Source organism: Schistocerca nitens, chromosome 9 (assembly GCF_023898315.1).
Source record: "Schistocerca nitens isolate TAMUIC-IGC-003100 chromosome 9, iqSchNite1.1, whole genome shotgun sequence".
Classification (NCBI taxonomy): domain Eukaryota; kingdom Metazoa; phylum Arthropoda; class Insecta; order Orthoptera; family Acrididae; genus Schistocerca; species Schistocerca nitens.
Genome location: NC_064622.1, coordinates 262,518,738 through 262,535,108, shown reverse-complemented (window position 1 = coordinate 262,535,108; position 16,371 = coordinate 262,518,738). Strand labels below are relative to the sequence as shown.

General features: G+C 38.8%; 2 protein-coding genes across 3 annotated transcripts in view; one reads left to right on the top strand and one right to left on the bottom strand.

The window, feature by feature from the left end:
* Positions 1-14,267, bottom strand: part of LOC126203431 (general transcription factor IIE subunit 1) — a 91,551-nt gene extending 77,284 nt beyond the window's left edge. Inside the window, exons 1-2 of the mRNA XM_049937750.1 lie at positions 13,679-14,267; positions 13,425-13,591 (exon numbers count right to left, since the gene is read on the bottom strand). Coding sequence (XP_049793707.1) covers positions 13,425-13,591; positions 13,679-13,802 — 291 coding nt within the window. The 5' untranslated portion in view covers positions 13,803-14,267. The remainder of the gene's footprint in view (positions 1-13,424; positions 13,592-13,678) is intronic.
* Positions 14,268-14,297: 30 nt separating this feature from the next.
* LOC126203434 (pre-mRNA-splicing factor ISY1 homolog) overlaps positions 14,298-16,371 on the top strand; it is an 82,264-nt gene continuing 80,190 nt past the window's right edge. Inside the window, exons 1-3 of one of the 2 annotated variants that reach the window (XM_049937754.1) lie at positions 14,298-14,452; positions 14,575-14,597; positions 14,761-14,924. In XM_049937754.1, the coding sequence (XP_049793711.1) occupies positions 14,450-14,452; positions 14,575-14,597; positions 14,761-14,924 (190 nt within the window). In that variant the 5' untranslated portion in view covers positions 14,298-14,449. The remainder of the gene's footprint in view (positions 14,453-14,574; positions 14,598-14,760; positions 14,925-16,371) is intronic. The other variant, XM_049937753.1, reaches the window with a different exon arrangement.

The window sequence follows — 16,371 nt, the reverse complement described above, 5'->3', positions numbered from 1 at the left end:
AAGCAGAGTTCGTTTTGTTTGCAGATGACACAAGTATTGCAATAAATAGTATGTCAAGCGTAGTTCTAGAAAGATCTGCTAATGATATTTTCATGGATATTAATAAATGGTTTAAAGCCAACTCACTGACATTACACTTCGAAAAGACTCACTATATGCAATTCACAACCTGTAAGAGGTTTCCACCCAGCATATGCATAAAATACAAAGAAGAGCAGATAGAAGAGGTTGACAGTCTTAAATTCCTGGGATTACAACTTGATAATAAATTCAGTTGGGAAGAGCACACCACAGACCTGCAGAAACGCCTTAACAAATATGTATTTGCAATTCGAGTGTTAGCAGACATAGGCGACATAAAAATGAAAAAGCTTGCATACTTTGCCTACTTTCATTCCATAATGTCATATGGTATAATATTTTGGGGTAACTCTTCAAGTCAAACAAAAGTTTTCAGAGTTCAAAAGCGTGTAATACGTATTATTTGTGGAGTAAGTTCACGGACGTCCTGTAGAAACCTCTTCAAAGAACTGGGTATACTAACTACTGCCTCTCAGTATATTTACTCATTAATGAAATTTGTCCTAAATAATATATCTCTTTTTCCAACAAACAGCTCAGTTCATACATACAATACCAGGAACAAAAATGATCTGCACAAGGACTTAAAAGCACTTACTTTAGTTCAAAAAGGGGTCCACTACTCAGGAACACTCATCTTCAATAATTTGCCAGTAAACATAAAAAATTTAGTTACAAATAAAGATCAGTTTAAAAGGAGCCTGAAAGACTTACTAGTGACCAATTCCTTCTACTCCATTGATGAATTTTTTAGTAGAAACAAATGATGTATTGTATATATTCATACTATTAGTATTGTTATTTCAGCTTAAAAAAAAAAAAAAAAATTGACATGTTCCACATCCACGAGGATCCCCTCAGCACGGATCTATGGAACGAAAACTAATCTAATCTAATCTAGGCATTTTGAGTTTTGTTCACAGTCACAGTTGCAACAATTGAATGAGGATGGGGATGGTATTGCTGATCACTTAAGTTTTAGCAACGAAGCCACTTTTCACACTAATGGGAAAGTGAACCAGCATAATTGTCGAATCTGGGGTAAAAAGCATCCATACAAATGCATCAAATTTGAGTGTGATTCCCCAGAGGTAAGTGTTTTTTGTGCCTTGTCACGTCAAAAACTGTACGGGCCATTCTCCTACGCTGAGAGCACTGTCACTGGATATTCCTACTTGGACACGTTGGAACAATGGCTGATTCCTTAAATGCAATTGGACTCCTCCTTCATCTTTCAGCAGGATGGGGCTCCACCCCATTTTCATCGTAAAGTTCATGGGTACCTGAATACGGAGCTGCTGCATTGATGGATCGCCCATGCTACAGAAGGGAACAGCTGTTTCATGAAATGGCCTCCCTGATCACCAGATCTCGCTCCATGTGACTTTTTTCTGTGGGTACACATTAAAGATCTGGTGGGTGTACTGCCTCTACCACATGATGTAGAAGAGCTTCGGGAGCGAGTACAGGAAGCGACTGCCACAGTCGATGATGCCATGTTGGGACAGGTATGGCAAGAATTTGATTACCATATTGACATCTGCCAGGTCTCTCACGGTTCGTATATCGAATATTTGTAAAAAAAAACTTTCAGAGTTTCTCTTCAAAACGCAATACGTATGACATCTGTACAATGTTTAGTTCTTGTGCAATAAATAACTGAAAGTGTTCCTGGACTTTATGTACACCCTGTAGCTTAGACAAGAAGAGAATAGAAGCTTTCGAAATGTGGTACTGCAGAAGAATGCTGAAGATTGGATGGGTAGATCATGTAAGTAACAAGGAGGTACTGCATAGAATTGGGGAGAAGAGGAATTTGTGGCACAACTTGGCTAGAAGAAGGGATCGGTTGATAGGACATGTTCTGAGGCATCAAGGGATCACCAGTTTAGTATTGGAGGGCAGCATGGAGGGTAAAAATTGTAAAGGAAGACCAAGAGATGAATACACTAAGCAGATTCAGAGGGACGTAGGGTGCAGTAGTTAGTTGGAGATAAAGAAGCATGCACAGGGTAGAGTACCATGCAGAGCTGTGTCAAACCAATCTCTGGACTGAAGACCACAACAACAACAACAGTATTAATAATGTGGCACAGGTATCTGAAGTTGAACAGAAGGATCATCAGATTTCTCATTTATGTTTTGATCAAAATTTCTGGAATACTATGTTTAATTACAATAGTGTAGATACTAATCACAAACCAGAATGTGAGAGTAATGAAATTTTGATGTAGTGTGTACTAATGATTTCTTCTCTTGATCAGAAAACAGTGTTATTGACGTGTGTAAAACAAGTGATGACTGTATTGGATCTGGATTGTGTGATACTTTTTATGTACATGTGAATGAGAGAAATGGCTGACGTTGGTAAGTCTGAGACTGGTAGCTTATTGCAAATGAATGTATGTGAGTGTGATGGAGATGGGAATTTTGTTGTTAATGATGTTATTGATAAAGTAATTTTAGAAGAATATGATGATAATGATGATGATGATGATCAGTATCAGGTTTTTGTGGAGTTTAAGAATAATGAAGTTTCAGAGTTATTTGTGAATACAGGTAAGGTAAGTGATGTATGTGAAGATGTAAGTGAGAGTCTTGGAATACCAGTCCAGTCAAAGCAGTTTTTCATTAATGTCATGCAGAGTAATGATCCAGACAGTAAAGGTAGTAGTAATGTAAGATGATGTGATTTATAAAATTCTGTCTTATCTATAGAGTGAATCAAAAAAACTATGATACACTATATAATTATGTTCTGTAAAAGATGTGTGATTTAGAATTTAATACATATATGCCATGAGACTACATGAGTAGATCTTTTTGCAATGGGAGAATATTCATAATTTGTACTGCAAAAATTAAGAATAGTATCTGAGCATATCTGTGTGTAATACCTTATTAGTCCATTCTTTTCATTGCATTTAAATCTGTTTATTAATGTTTCATATATGAACACTTTTTAATCTCAACTGGCACAAATCCCATATAATCGACTATGTAAAATGATTAAGGAGAGCATATCTCATGTGATATGAAGAAGATATTGAACAGCATATGATGTGTTGGTGAATGTGCCAACACCTTGTAGATAGAGGAGGCCGAAATGCACGCTATCTAACGCAGACGGGCGTGAATTCTGGAACAGGATAAGTAGTGAATTCTAATAAGAAAAGTATGCAGCTCCTCTAATACTTAACTTTTATTTATCCTTGTTGTGAATACAGCATTCTTGATGAGACATTTCATACGATAACTATCAAACTATGTAAGGCTAATGGCGCCTTGCTAAGTCGTAGCCATTAACTTAGCTGAAGACTATTCTGTCTCTCGGCAAAAGAGAGCAAGATGCGTACGTATAGTCGCTAGCAACGTCGTCGTACAACTGGGGCGAGTTTTCGTACGTCTCTCGAGACCTGCCGTGTGGTGGCGCTCGGTCTGCGATCACACAGTGGCGACACGCGGGTCCGACATGTACTAATGGACCGCGGCCGATTTAAGCTACCCCCTAGCAAGTGTGGTGTCTGCAAGTGACACCACAGCATATTCAGTACACAAAAAACAATGTTTCAGGATTTGGTGTAAATGCTAGACAGGAAGTTACCTATCCACTGGAACATGTGATGATAACTCTAAGGAGGAAACTTAAGATGTGGTCAGGTTCACTCCCCACACTGCTATATAGCTGCAACATGCTGGACCAGTCATCTTGAAAGAGATTGTGGGTGCTGGATAATATACCCTAGCATCTGTCAACTGGATCTATGCTGTGACTGATATTTGTGAATTGTTAGCCAAGATTGCTAAAGACGGTGTTATTCATTATAAATGCATGTAGGGGGATTGACTTTCCAAAGCATTATGTAACTTTAAATCAGTATATATTTTTTTATCAATTGTGAATGAATCTTCTAGATCTTTATGTACATAGTTTAGTTGTATGCACAGTTAACAAATAGTGTGGAAGACATTTACTAGTGTAGACAACATAACAAGATGTATACATGTCTGCTCTCATATGCTGATTTTTGTCCTCAAGTTACTGGATTGTGTCATCAGTCAAAGCTATTTATGACCATGTTTACTTGAATCTATCCTGAGTACTGCAATATTGTATCTGACTGGATCTTGAGTTGTGGAGAGACTCATGCTTAACTCTGTTTTGGGTACCCCTGGCTTCATTTATTTTGTGGTGTCGAAACTTTTATTCATTTAAAAGCTATTTGTTAATATTTTTATACACTACTTCATTTAATAAGGTGAACTGGCCCTCATTATTTTTATTTATTTTAAAAAAGAGAAAAATGTTACAAAATTTACTGTATTTTAATTAATCTCAGTAGAGTTCAATTATTTTAAATGCAGTAGCAGCTTGAGCTTTCTCCAGCATTATTGATGGCTGAGCACAAAAGAGAAAATACTTGAGATTCGTGGCATTTTCTGAGCATAGCCCTAAAACTAAGTGAGTTTCTTGGAGCCATTTTTAGTTATGAAATGACAAAGTACAAGGAGGTAGAAGAGTAAAATATATTTAATGAGAGATTTTAGCCATGGTGCTTAACTGATAATGAATTGAGCAGATGGTGTTTATTGCAGCTACTGGTGTTATCACTGATGTATTAAGAATCATTTTTTAAGTAGTAGGCTAGTAAGAACTGGGGACACCACCAATGCTGATCTTTAAGTAATCTCAAAAGTAGCACCTAAATAATGATTCATTTCTATACTATATTTACATTAATTTCCAGTGAGGCAGAAGATGTAGTGAGGGAAGAAGTATTCCAGTAGTTCCTAAAGTTCCTAGAGAATAAAGGTGAAACATTTTTGAAATTTGTTTGTGACCAAATTGATGATAACATAGATAAATGTGCATTCTGGAGTAAGTTAGCTGTGGTTAGTCAAAATTTGCATCCCAATTTGTGGATTGAAGTAACAGAAGATAAGTAGGAAATGTATTTTTGAGAGTAACATATTTTGTGTTCCTTTTGGAATAAGTGATGTTAGTTGAGCTATGGAACCAATTCAGTGTGTTCAATCTTTACCTGACAACATGTGTAACCAAAGTAATACTATGATACCAGTAAAGTTGATAAAACCCCGCAAAAACAGTGTAGATGTAGCATTTGATTAAATTGAAAGTGATCTTTTACATGAAGTGTCTAATAACAGAGATGATGATTCAAATTTTGGATGTCCTTACATTAAGATTAAGATTGATCAGTGGGAAGGGAAGTGTTTGATTGATGCAGGTAGTTCGATTTGTGGTATATCTGAACAATTTAGAGACAGGATTAAATATAGTAAGAATTTTGTGGAAATGCCATTGTAGGTGTAAAGATAAGAGGAGCTACTGGTAAGTAAAGCAAGTATGTAAACTGTCAAGTACTTTTAACACTTAGTATAGAGGACAAGATATATGAACATGGATGCATAATGATACCTAGTTTAGAAGAAAACATACACTATGTCTGTAGATTCTTAAGATTGTGTAATTGTGTTTTGTTTCCATGAGTGTAGCATGTAAAACCATGTAGTTTCTAGAGTTCTATCTTATCCATTGACTGAGTTTAAATCTATCTGTATATGCATAAAACTAGATAGCTGTGCTTTATTTGTCTGGAATTTAGTAATGTAAGATGATGTGATTTATAAAATTCTGTCTTATCTATAGAGTGAATCAAAAAAACTATGATACACTATATAATTATGTTCTGTAAAAGATGTGTGATTTAGAATTTAATACATATATGCCATGAGACTACATGAGTAGATCTTTTTGCAATGGGAGAATATTCATAATTTGTACTGCAAAAATTAAGAATAGTATCTGAGCATATCTGTGTGTAATACCTTATTAGTCCATTCTTTTCATTGCATTTAAATCTGTTTATTAATGTTTCATATATGAACACTTTTTAATCTCAACTGGCACAAATCCCATATAATCGACTATGTAAAATGATGTAAGATGATGTGATTTATAAAATTCTGTCTTATCTATAGAGTGAATCAAAAAAAACTATGATACACTATATAATTATGTTCTGTAAAAGATGTGTGATTTAGAATTTAATACATATATGCCATGAGACTACATGAGTAGATCTTTTTGCAATGGGAGAATATTCATAATTTGTACTGCAAAAATTAAGAATAGTATCTGAGCATATCTGTGTGTAATACCTTATTAGTCCATTCTTTTCATTGCATTTAAATCTGTTTATTAATGTTTCATATATGAACACTTTTTAATCTCAACTGGCACAAACCCCATATAATCGACTATGTAAAATGATGTAGTGAGGGAAGAAGTATTCCAGTAGTTCCTAAAGAATAAATGAAAATGAGCATAAATATTTTTAAATCATCTTCATAAAACTGGTCACTTTTAGCAGCTGAGTTATACTGATGTGCTGTGGATGAAGCGACATGGAGAGGATGGGTGTTTATTACATATATTTATAATATATGAAGTAAGGTAAATGGTTCATACTTTATGATAATCAGCACTGCAGTCCCAGGAACCTATTTGAACCTGTGTGGTCACAAGCCCACACACCTATATTCCTCCCCGACAGGTACTTGGGTTGCCATTCAGCCCCTCGACTGCCAGTTCTGCTCAGGACTTCAAACTGACTGACAGCTGCCTCAAGTCTTGCTTCAGACCACAATGATTGCCACTGCCATTACCTAAGCAGTGCCGTCTGACGCCTCTGCTGGGATCATCAGTGGTGATGAGGCTGACTCCCAGGTGTGATACTCATAGTTCATGTGGATTCTCAGTGCAGTATCTCATCAAGAGTCATCCTCTCTAGAACCTGGCTTAGGTTTGCTGACTGCAGTGTCAGCTCCTGGTCTTGTCTATCACTCCACCTATTCATGTGCATTTCAGTGTTTCCTGTTATGCCTGTTATGTGTTTGTATACTTTTGCTGGAGCACAGTTTCACCCCCCCCCCCCCAACTGACTGTGCATTTTTTACACAAATGCATGTGTGTGTGTGTGTGTGTGTGTGTGTGTGTGTGTGTGTGTTTGTGTGTGTGTAATGTGCATCGTCCTGCTTGATGCTATTGGCCTGCATTGTTTTCAGTAGTTCCTTGGTGTATTTCTCATCATTCTGTGCACCACGTCTATTTAATCATCAGAGCCATCATTGTCTCAGATCCTTCCATTCTGCAGTCAGGCTATTCTAGACTGGCTATGGAACATCTCTCTGCTGACTCAGGTTCTACAGTATTTTGGACCTGCTGCAGAGCACGTCTCCATTCACTCAGGTTCTATGGCAGGGGTAGTCAACCTTTTTCACCTACTGCCCTCTTTTGTATCTCTGTTAATAACAAAATTTTCTAACCGTCTGCCAGTTTCACAGTAAAGGTGATTTATAAAATAGGGAAGTGACTTTACTTTACAAAAATTATAAAACAGAGTTACAGAAAATTAAAGCATATGATCATAATAACCTACTAAATACTTAATGCCGAATTTTATTCCTTTCCACCCACAACCCACCATCAAAGCTGGAATGCCTACTAGTGAGCAGTAGGGACTAGGTTGACTATCACTATTCTATGGCATTCCGGAACTACCACAGAGCATTTCTTTGCTCATTCAGGTTTTATGGTATTCTAGAGCAGCTACTGAAGATCTCTCTGTTCGTTCAGGTTCAAAAGTCTTTTCTACAGTGTTTGAGTATCTGTGACCTGGGCCAGTGTATGGGTGGGGCACCCAGGAGTTTTTGTGTGGCCATTTTGTTTGCCATGCTGTCATGCAGCATTACATTCTTGTTCACAGAGTTCTCTGATGAAAGTCCCTCTGATGTGGGCACAGCCCTTGCTCATGAGTTCTCCAGATGCTGATCCCCTCGTCAGACCTGTGATGGTCAGCTGTCCTGTTCTTGGCAATCCCATCGCGCTGATGCCTGTTGTAACACTGGTTCTGTCACGCCTGGCCCTCTAATCATCATCAGCCTATTGCAGCCAGTCCTCGTGGCACTATTCCTGGCCACCACAGCCATTGTGACAGCTCGCCCCATCATCTCCACGGTTATCACCATGGACATTTGCACAGCTGTAATTGGACCTTGCGACGCCATTCATGGTCATTGCTGCCACCACACCAAATCCTCAGTGACTTTCCTGGCTGTCTCCAAACCCCCAATCTTGTCATGTGTTCTTCTGGGTTTTTGGCTGTGACTTCTTGGACACTCCATTGCCACCAGCCCTGTCCCCTGTTCCACTGCACGGATGCTTCTTTTGCTGGGATCATTTTATGTTCTCCTTCATTGTTTTGTCCTGTTGTTTCATTTCAGTCTGTTCTGGTGGCTTTTTGGTGCCTCCTCCCTTAGGTGCTGCACTTCTCTGAGATTGCTGCACCACCTCTCGTAAGGGGGGAGGAGTGTGGTATATGCAGGGCTGGAACCACACTTATGGATGTGCTTCGCAGGCCACATATGGCACCTGCTTTGCCTCCTCAGGAGGTAGTCTGTCATTAGAAGATTCGCTAGGCTGTTTACTGCCAGACCTTCTGCAGCTGCTGGTCTGGAGGCACAAGCCATGCTGATACATGGTGAGTAGGTCACAGCAATTAGCACTGCAGTCACAGACATCTATTTTCACTTGCACGGTTTGTGTCCACATGCCTGTATTCCTCTGTTGTCACTTAGCTCATTGACAGCCATTTCTGCTCTGGGCTCCAGACTGACAGTCAGCCGCCTCAAGCCTATGCTTCAGACCACAGTGCCATCTCATGCCTTTGCTGAGACCATCAAATGCTGGATGTCTGTCCTCCTCTCCCACAGTTCGACCTTCTGCTTGATGGCCCAGAAGCTCATAGCCTAGTGGTACAGCACTACTGACCATCCACTAGACATCATCAAGATGGGCATTTCAGTTGTACTGAAGTGTGGACTGTCATCCTCAGAAGCTGTACTGAGTTTAGTTCAAGGTTAATAAAAAAAAAAAAAAAAAAAAAAAAAAAAGAGAGAGAGATGTTGTTGCAATGTGTAAATTCAATCTCTACCATCACATTGCTCAGCAAAGGATAATTCTTACCCAAAGAAGGTTTTCATTTTGTAAAAAATGTAAGAACAAGAACACATAATTAATGTTTCATTCCTTAAAGCTACCCATTCTTCTTCTACTGTACTTCTTTCCCCCATTCCTGTCAATTGTTCCCTTATGCTCTCCCTGAAACTCTCAACAACCTCTGGTTCTTTCAGTTTATCCAGGTCCCATCTCCTTAAATTCCCACCTTTTTGCAGTTTCTTCAGTTTTAATCTACAGTTCATAACCAATAGATTGTGGTCAGAGTCCACATCTGCCCTTGGTAATGTTTTACGAATTAAAATCTGGTTCCTAAATCTCTGTCTTACCATTATGTAATCTATCTGAAACCTTCTAGTATCTCCAGGGTTCCTCCATGTATACAACCTTCTTTCATGATTCTTGAACCAAGTGTTAGCTGTGATTAAGTTATGCTCTGTGCAAAATTCTACCAGGCAGCTTCCTCTTGCATTTCTTAGCCCCAATCCATATTCACCTACTACGTTTCCTTCTCTTCCTTTTCCTACTCTCGAATTCCAGTCGCCCATGACTATTAAATTTTTGTCTCCCTTCACTACCTGAATAATTTCTTTCATCTCATCATACATTTCATCAATTTTTTCATCATCTGCAGAGCTAGTTGGCATATAAACTTGTACTACTGTAGTAGGTGTGGGCTTCGTGTCTTGGCCACAGTAATGCGTTCATTATGCTGTTTGTAGTAGCTTACCCGCACTCCTATTTTTTTTATTCATTATTAAACCTACTCCTGCATTACCCCTATTTGATTTTGTATTTGTAACCCTGTATTCACCTGACCAAAAGTCTTGTTCCTCCTGCCACCGAACTTCACTAATTCCCACTATATCTAACTTTAACCTATCCATTTCCCTTTTTAAATTTTCTAACCTACCTGCCCGATTAAGGGATCTGACATTCCACGCTCCGATCCGTAGAACGCCAGTTTTCTTTCTCCTGGTAACGACGTCCTCTTGAGTAGTCCCCGCCCGGAGATCTGAATGGGGGACTATTTTACCTCCGGAATATTTCACCCAAGAGGACGCCTTTATCATTTAATCATACAGTAAAGCTGCATGCCCTCGGGAAAAATTACGGCTGTAGTTTCCCCTTGCTTTCAGCCGTTCGCTGTACCAGCACAGCAAGGCCGTTTTGGTTAGTGTTACAAGGCCAGGTCAGTCAATCATCCAGACTGTTGCCCCTGCAACTACTGAAAAGGCTGCTGCCCCTCTTCAGGAAACACATGTTTGTCTGGCCTCTCAACAGATACCCCTCCGTTGTGGTTGCACCTACAGTATGGCTATCTGTATCGTTGAGGCACGCAAGCCTCCCCACCAACGGCAAGGTCCATGGTTCACGGGGGGGGGGGGGGGGGGGTTCAAATATGTGTCACTATGGAAACCATCCATTATCTTTAGTAGACAGCCAGTGAAAGAAATGGGCAGGACCATGAGGGTGCACAAAGCTACAATGAATCTTTTTGTTCTAATCAAGGTTCATATACACTTTCCATTCGCCAAGCAGTGTCATATATACAACCAACACGTTACCTGGATTGTAGCATTGTAATTAGAATTTCTTTATCTGCTTCAAATGCATTACTGGAAAAACTACATGCTCTGATCTTGTTTAAACTGATGAATTTTCTCTTGCACTAGCAATTTTGTGGCCTTTGGCAAACCTTATTTTGTGATTAAACTGACTAATTCAATTTCTGTGTAACATAAAAAGTAACGATGCTGAAAATTTTGTCATATCAGAACTTTAACAGATCAATAAGTGTCAATATTTCGTTATCTGAAAGCCTCTCCAAACTAGCATGAGCTGCCAGTCTTTTAACTGTTCCTCCAACTCCATCACAAAGAGATTTTCCATGGATGGTTCCAAAGAATCATTCAGCAGAGGTAACAAAATCCTTTCCATGCACAAATACTGATATAATTCTTTAAATTCTTGATTTGCACAGTACATCCATCCTTGAATTCTCCTATCGTTATGCTTAAATATTTAATCAGCCTCATTATAAAGGCATGAACTGCAGCAGTCTCATGACAAAGGCAGTCATTCATAGACACTGATATTCTGTAGTTACTTACCACCAAAATAAACAACAGAGGGATCTATTGTGGCTTAGCTGTTCTCCCAATGAAACCCCTAACAGCATTTTGAATCAGAAATAAACAGTTCTCAGCAAAATCTATCAAAATAATCACTTAACTACCATCAATATTTTCTTTCAGTCATCTCAGATATGAACTTTGGTGTTCTGAAATGAAATGGTTGCTTGTCAGAAAATGAATGTTTAGAACCAGTTCCTCTGCAAACTCTTCTGGAGTGGCATGATACATCTCTAGTGTATCTCTGTCAGCATGAAACCACTGTATTCTATCATTTCTTCTGGGTCATATTCTTTGAAAACATCTACCAAATAAGCTTCCAGCTCAGGTTTTCCAGGACACTGGTCACAGCACTGCTGCATGCAGTCGTTTGATTGCAAACAGCACACAGTTTTCTTGATACGTTCCTTGTTATCATCATCATCCTTGATAGATATTGCAGTCAACATCAGTTTGGCATTTTGATGTATTGCACAGATACAAACTGATGGTGTGCCAGCACCACCACCATAATACATCATTTTTGCCTGAATTCACAAAATTTTGAAGGATCCCATTCTTTGCCATGTTGCTTACTATAGGACATGAACATTTCTGTCAAGTTACACAGTTTATTCTTATGGATTTTTTGACGATAAACTCTTACTGCTGTGTAATCATTTTTGCCTGGGCACAGCTGAGAAAATTCATTTTTTCAAAGAATCCAAGGACTTTGTGTTTATATGAATGTGTGCTGTCTGTTTCTTTGAGAGAACAGACACCATGCATATCCCACAGCTGTTGAACACTATATGTAAATGGAAGGGGGATCACTGCTTTCAGCTGCAACGGGACATTAAAGTGGAATCAGTGGCAATGAGCAAAAATGTGTACCGAACCGGGATTCAAACGCGACATCTCTTGCTTACTAGGCAGGTGCGGTAACCACTGTGCCATCCGGGACTCAGAGTAATCACAACTGCATGGACTATCTCAGTACGCCTCATGGCCAATCCACATTCCCACTGAATGCCACCTAACCTGTTCATTATACTCCCATTCGCAACTTAAAGATTCCCACAGGAGATTGGACTGATTCCGCTTAATATCCTGCTGCAGTTGCAAGCAGTGATCCCCCTTTCATTTACAGATAGTGTTTAACATCTGTGGGATCTGTATGGCGTCATTCTTTCGAAGGAACAGACACCATGTGTTCATATAATTAATAAGCCTTGCTGGCCAAAGGATCCACTTTCTTCAGTGTGAATGCGCAAAAGACGTACGACCTCCTGTGGGCATCTTTAAGTAGCAAATGAGAGTATAATGGACAGGGACTGCGGATAGGTGGCTCTCAGTGGGAGCGTGGACCGGCCATGAGGGGTACCAAAATAGTCTGTGCAGTTGCGATAACACTTGAGAATGTTCCTCTGTTATCTACTAATTCAAACAAAAAGTGAAAAAATGGCATTCTCAGGCATCCTACTCTGTATTATTGTCTTAATTTCACTTAAAATCAAACAGTGTCATCGACTTTTGGTGAATAAAGAAAAATCAGGAGTGTTGTTCATTCAGTCACAGTTTCCATCAATTTTTGGAGGAGCATAACACTTAAAAGCAACGTGATGGATTAAGGAACCAGTAAACCTATATTTATCACAAAAGAAAAGTCTCCCAGACAGTCTCTTTCTTAGTTTTGTCTGTCCAGGCACCTTATGTGAAAGCTCGCAACATTCTGCACATGCAGTGCAGAATGTTATGGATCAAATGTGATGACAGAGAATGTATGCATGATGTATGTCATTCAAGATATGCACACATTATCTTAAATGTAAAACAGCAATGAACATCCTGAAAGCCATAAGCAAGCATGACAAATTTCACGTGAGGCTGTACCGTGGTTAGGATAACTAAACATGGATGAACATTATCAAAACAGTATTTTTCAAATGACTGCCCACAAGAACTTCATTTTACTACTACATGTTTCTTTTTTGTACATTGCTAGTTCGTCTAAATAATATATAATAACATGTACAACAAAAATAGGGCATTTTAATCATTACATCTATTAGAAAATGGACTGAAATAAAAATATGGTTTCTGTACAAGATATTGCTGTGCATTGTTTCAGGCCAGACTACAAAGTCCTTAAGTTATCGGAGTGTATAATGTGAAGTTGACGCACTGACCTTATAATTTATGAAATAGTAGTTTACTTTCTGCGCTTTTCCGTCTAATCCCGTTTCCATTTTCAAGCGAACCTGAATGAACTTGTCATTTCGCAGTATTGCTATTCGTGCTCGTAACATCTTTCTTTCAAATTTCAGCAGCTCGCATATGTCATCTTCCTTCATACCTAAACAGATAAAACGAAGGGTCAAAATTCGAGACAACATAAGGGTGTACGTTTTAGAAAGTAGATATAAGAATTAGTTAAACTTACAAGGATTTCTGACAAGTAAATCAATGATCAAGGCATCTTCTATTGTATAAAAACCTCTAACAACTTTTCTTGCCAGCTTCTTCAGACTATCTGGTACCTCTGTTACTAAGCGTTCTTCTCCCATTATAGGTACCACAAGCACTCTTTAACACTTTTCCTTTCAAGAAACTGACTTTGCGTCACATATCTTCGGAAACTGAAATCATTTCAATTTTGAACGTCGGGTCAATCTGTTTTTGATTTCATTTTTGTATATGGCATTGTTATACGGCAGATTTTTCTTAAACCAAGCCAACTTTCCACACTCCTGAAGGTATTAAGAAAGGGCTCAAAACGTCGCACACGACGAGCTCTGTTAACACAGATTAAACTGTCCCGAAAACGAGAGACTCAAAGCACAAACTGATCACTCTGTAGTCACCGCTGTTCTGCATTACTCTGTCTTCTCTCATGTATTGTAAACAAATCCGTACGTACACACAACAAACACTGTTTACACACTACAACCACAAATTGACATCCCTCCCTCGTAACAACTAACGCCGCATCTGAGCGACTGGCCCAAGCTGCCACTTTCACGTTGCTCTGTGCGTTTCCATTATCAAGTGTGATCTCTGTCGCTGTTGTTCTTTGATGATGTACTCGTGTGTTTTCGGTGATACGCATTGGAAGTGTTGTTGATATCGGGACTGAATATTTTACTATTGTTTTAGCGGAATTGTATGACAGACATTGAAACCTGTGCAATAGACTCTATATTACATTATAATCATGGTAAGTAAACATATCCTGTAACAGTGGGTAAGAAATTTAACAACGCGATACCCTTAAAATAAACAGTATATGGCAAAATTTGAAATGAGAATCAGTTTTTACCACTATTTTTCGTTTTTCAGGCGCGGAATGCGGAGAAGGCCATGTAAGTAGAGATAGATGTATTTATTGAAATTAATAGTGAACGTTATTCATTAATGTAACTCCGGCAACACTAGTTAAGGCCTATGACCTACAGTTCTTACTCGTAAAATTTTTGTACTGTATTTTTAACTTAATTTACTAATATATCATTTGTTGTAATATAGGACGACGCTGGCTCGGTGGCGGGCAGCTCACGTCAACGACATGGGAAAGGAAAAGGAACGCCGACCATACCTAGCGTCAGAATGTCACGATTTAGCAAAGGCAGAAAAGTGGCGGTTGCAGATAATTAGAGAAATTGCCAAGAAAGTTGCCCAAATACAGAACGGTAGGCAGCTGATTTTTGCTTCTGTACTATAATATGAACCTAAGTTTACATAGATACTTTCAAAACTTTCGTTGTAATTCGCCTTTTGTCTGTATAGTAGGCCTACAGTATATTTAAGTGTCACTGAATCAGTTACAGACGTATTGGCTATTGTATATTTTACGCTGTAAGAAAACCTCATAGGCCTAAGAATTTTCTGCTCCTAACCAAATCATAGTTACCCATGAACATCATATCATACTCACGAGTTTTTGTTATATTTTCGCAAGTGTTCCTTGTTTTTTAAATCAATATTTGTGTATAAATACACACACAGTATACATTTTATGTACTTATTTGTTTTAGCTGCTTTATGTGGAAAATTTCCACCTATGTCTAGCAGCAAGCACAACAACTGATGTTCACTTTGTATCACTATTATTGTGGCGTCATCATCCAGAAGTTACACATGTGCAATCAATTTGCTTCTAGACGTATGACAGTTGTTTGTCCAGAACCTGGTAATAGAAACTGCGCTTTGGCCTTCCTTATATTCATTAGGTCACCACTGCTGCCACTGGCCATCATTGTGACCAGGAAAGGAACCAAAATTAATATTTAGTTGGATAATTCATTGTGCTGTGGCAAAGCTGTCATTGGAAATCCTTGTTTTCCTCTTGGCACCACCCAGCATTTAGTAGTAGTGTCTTTGACCAATAGTCAGAATGAATTTGAACCCAGCCAGGGTGGCTTAAACTTTGAATACAAATGATCAGCAATGGCAGCTGATTTCTGGTAAAAGGATCCACCTGTGTTTTGCCTCAGCCTTACCAAAGAGGGCTCAGGAGGGATGGAGGTTCAGGACACCCTTTTGCCGTTGAGGTTGGAAACTGTCCCCTAAAAGGCAGAAGAATCAGCAGTGAACAACAGCATGAGAATGCAGAAGGCAATGAAAAACACTGCATTAAAGATGTAATGTATATCCAGAGGACACGTGACTTGTAATTTGAAAAGTGTCGTTATGATCTCCATTAGCAAAAGGTTCTGCATTAGCCCTCCATTTGTATCACCAAGATCAGACTGTCAAAGTGCAGGTGACCATGAAAAAGTGATTGAATGAAAAACAAAAGGATTTGAGTGTGGGTGGTTGTTGTTGGAAGACTGAATCCAATGAGAAAGCTAGAAAATCTGAAAAAGAGAATTACAAAGGCTGAGTCTAGATGTACTAGCGTTCAGTGAAGTGAAGTATAAAGAAGAAAAAGCTTTCTGGTCAGACAGAGTATCCTCCTGTCAAAGATTATATCATCAGTTCCATCCTTCTGGACTGTGTACTTAAGGAAGCAAAACAGATAATCTTATAAGTAGGGCCTCAGGAGTCCCAACTAAGTACAGCACAGAACACTCCACACCTGCTGCTATTAGGTGCAGAGAAAAAAAGAACATGTGATGACAACTCTGCCGCAGCATA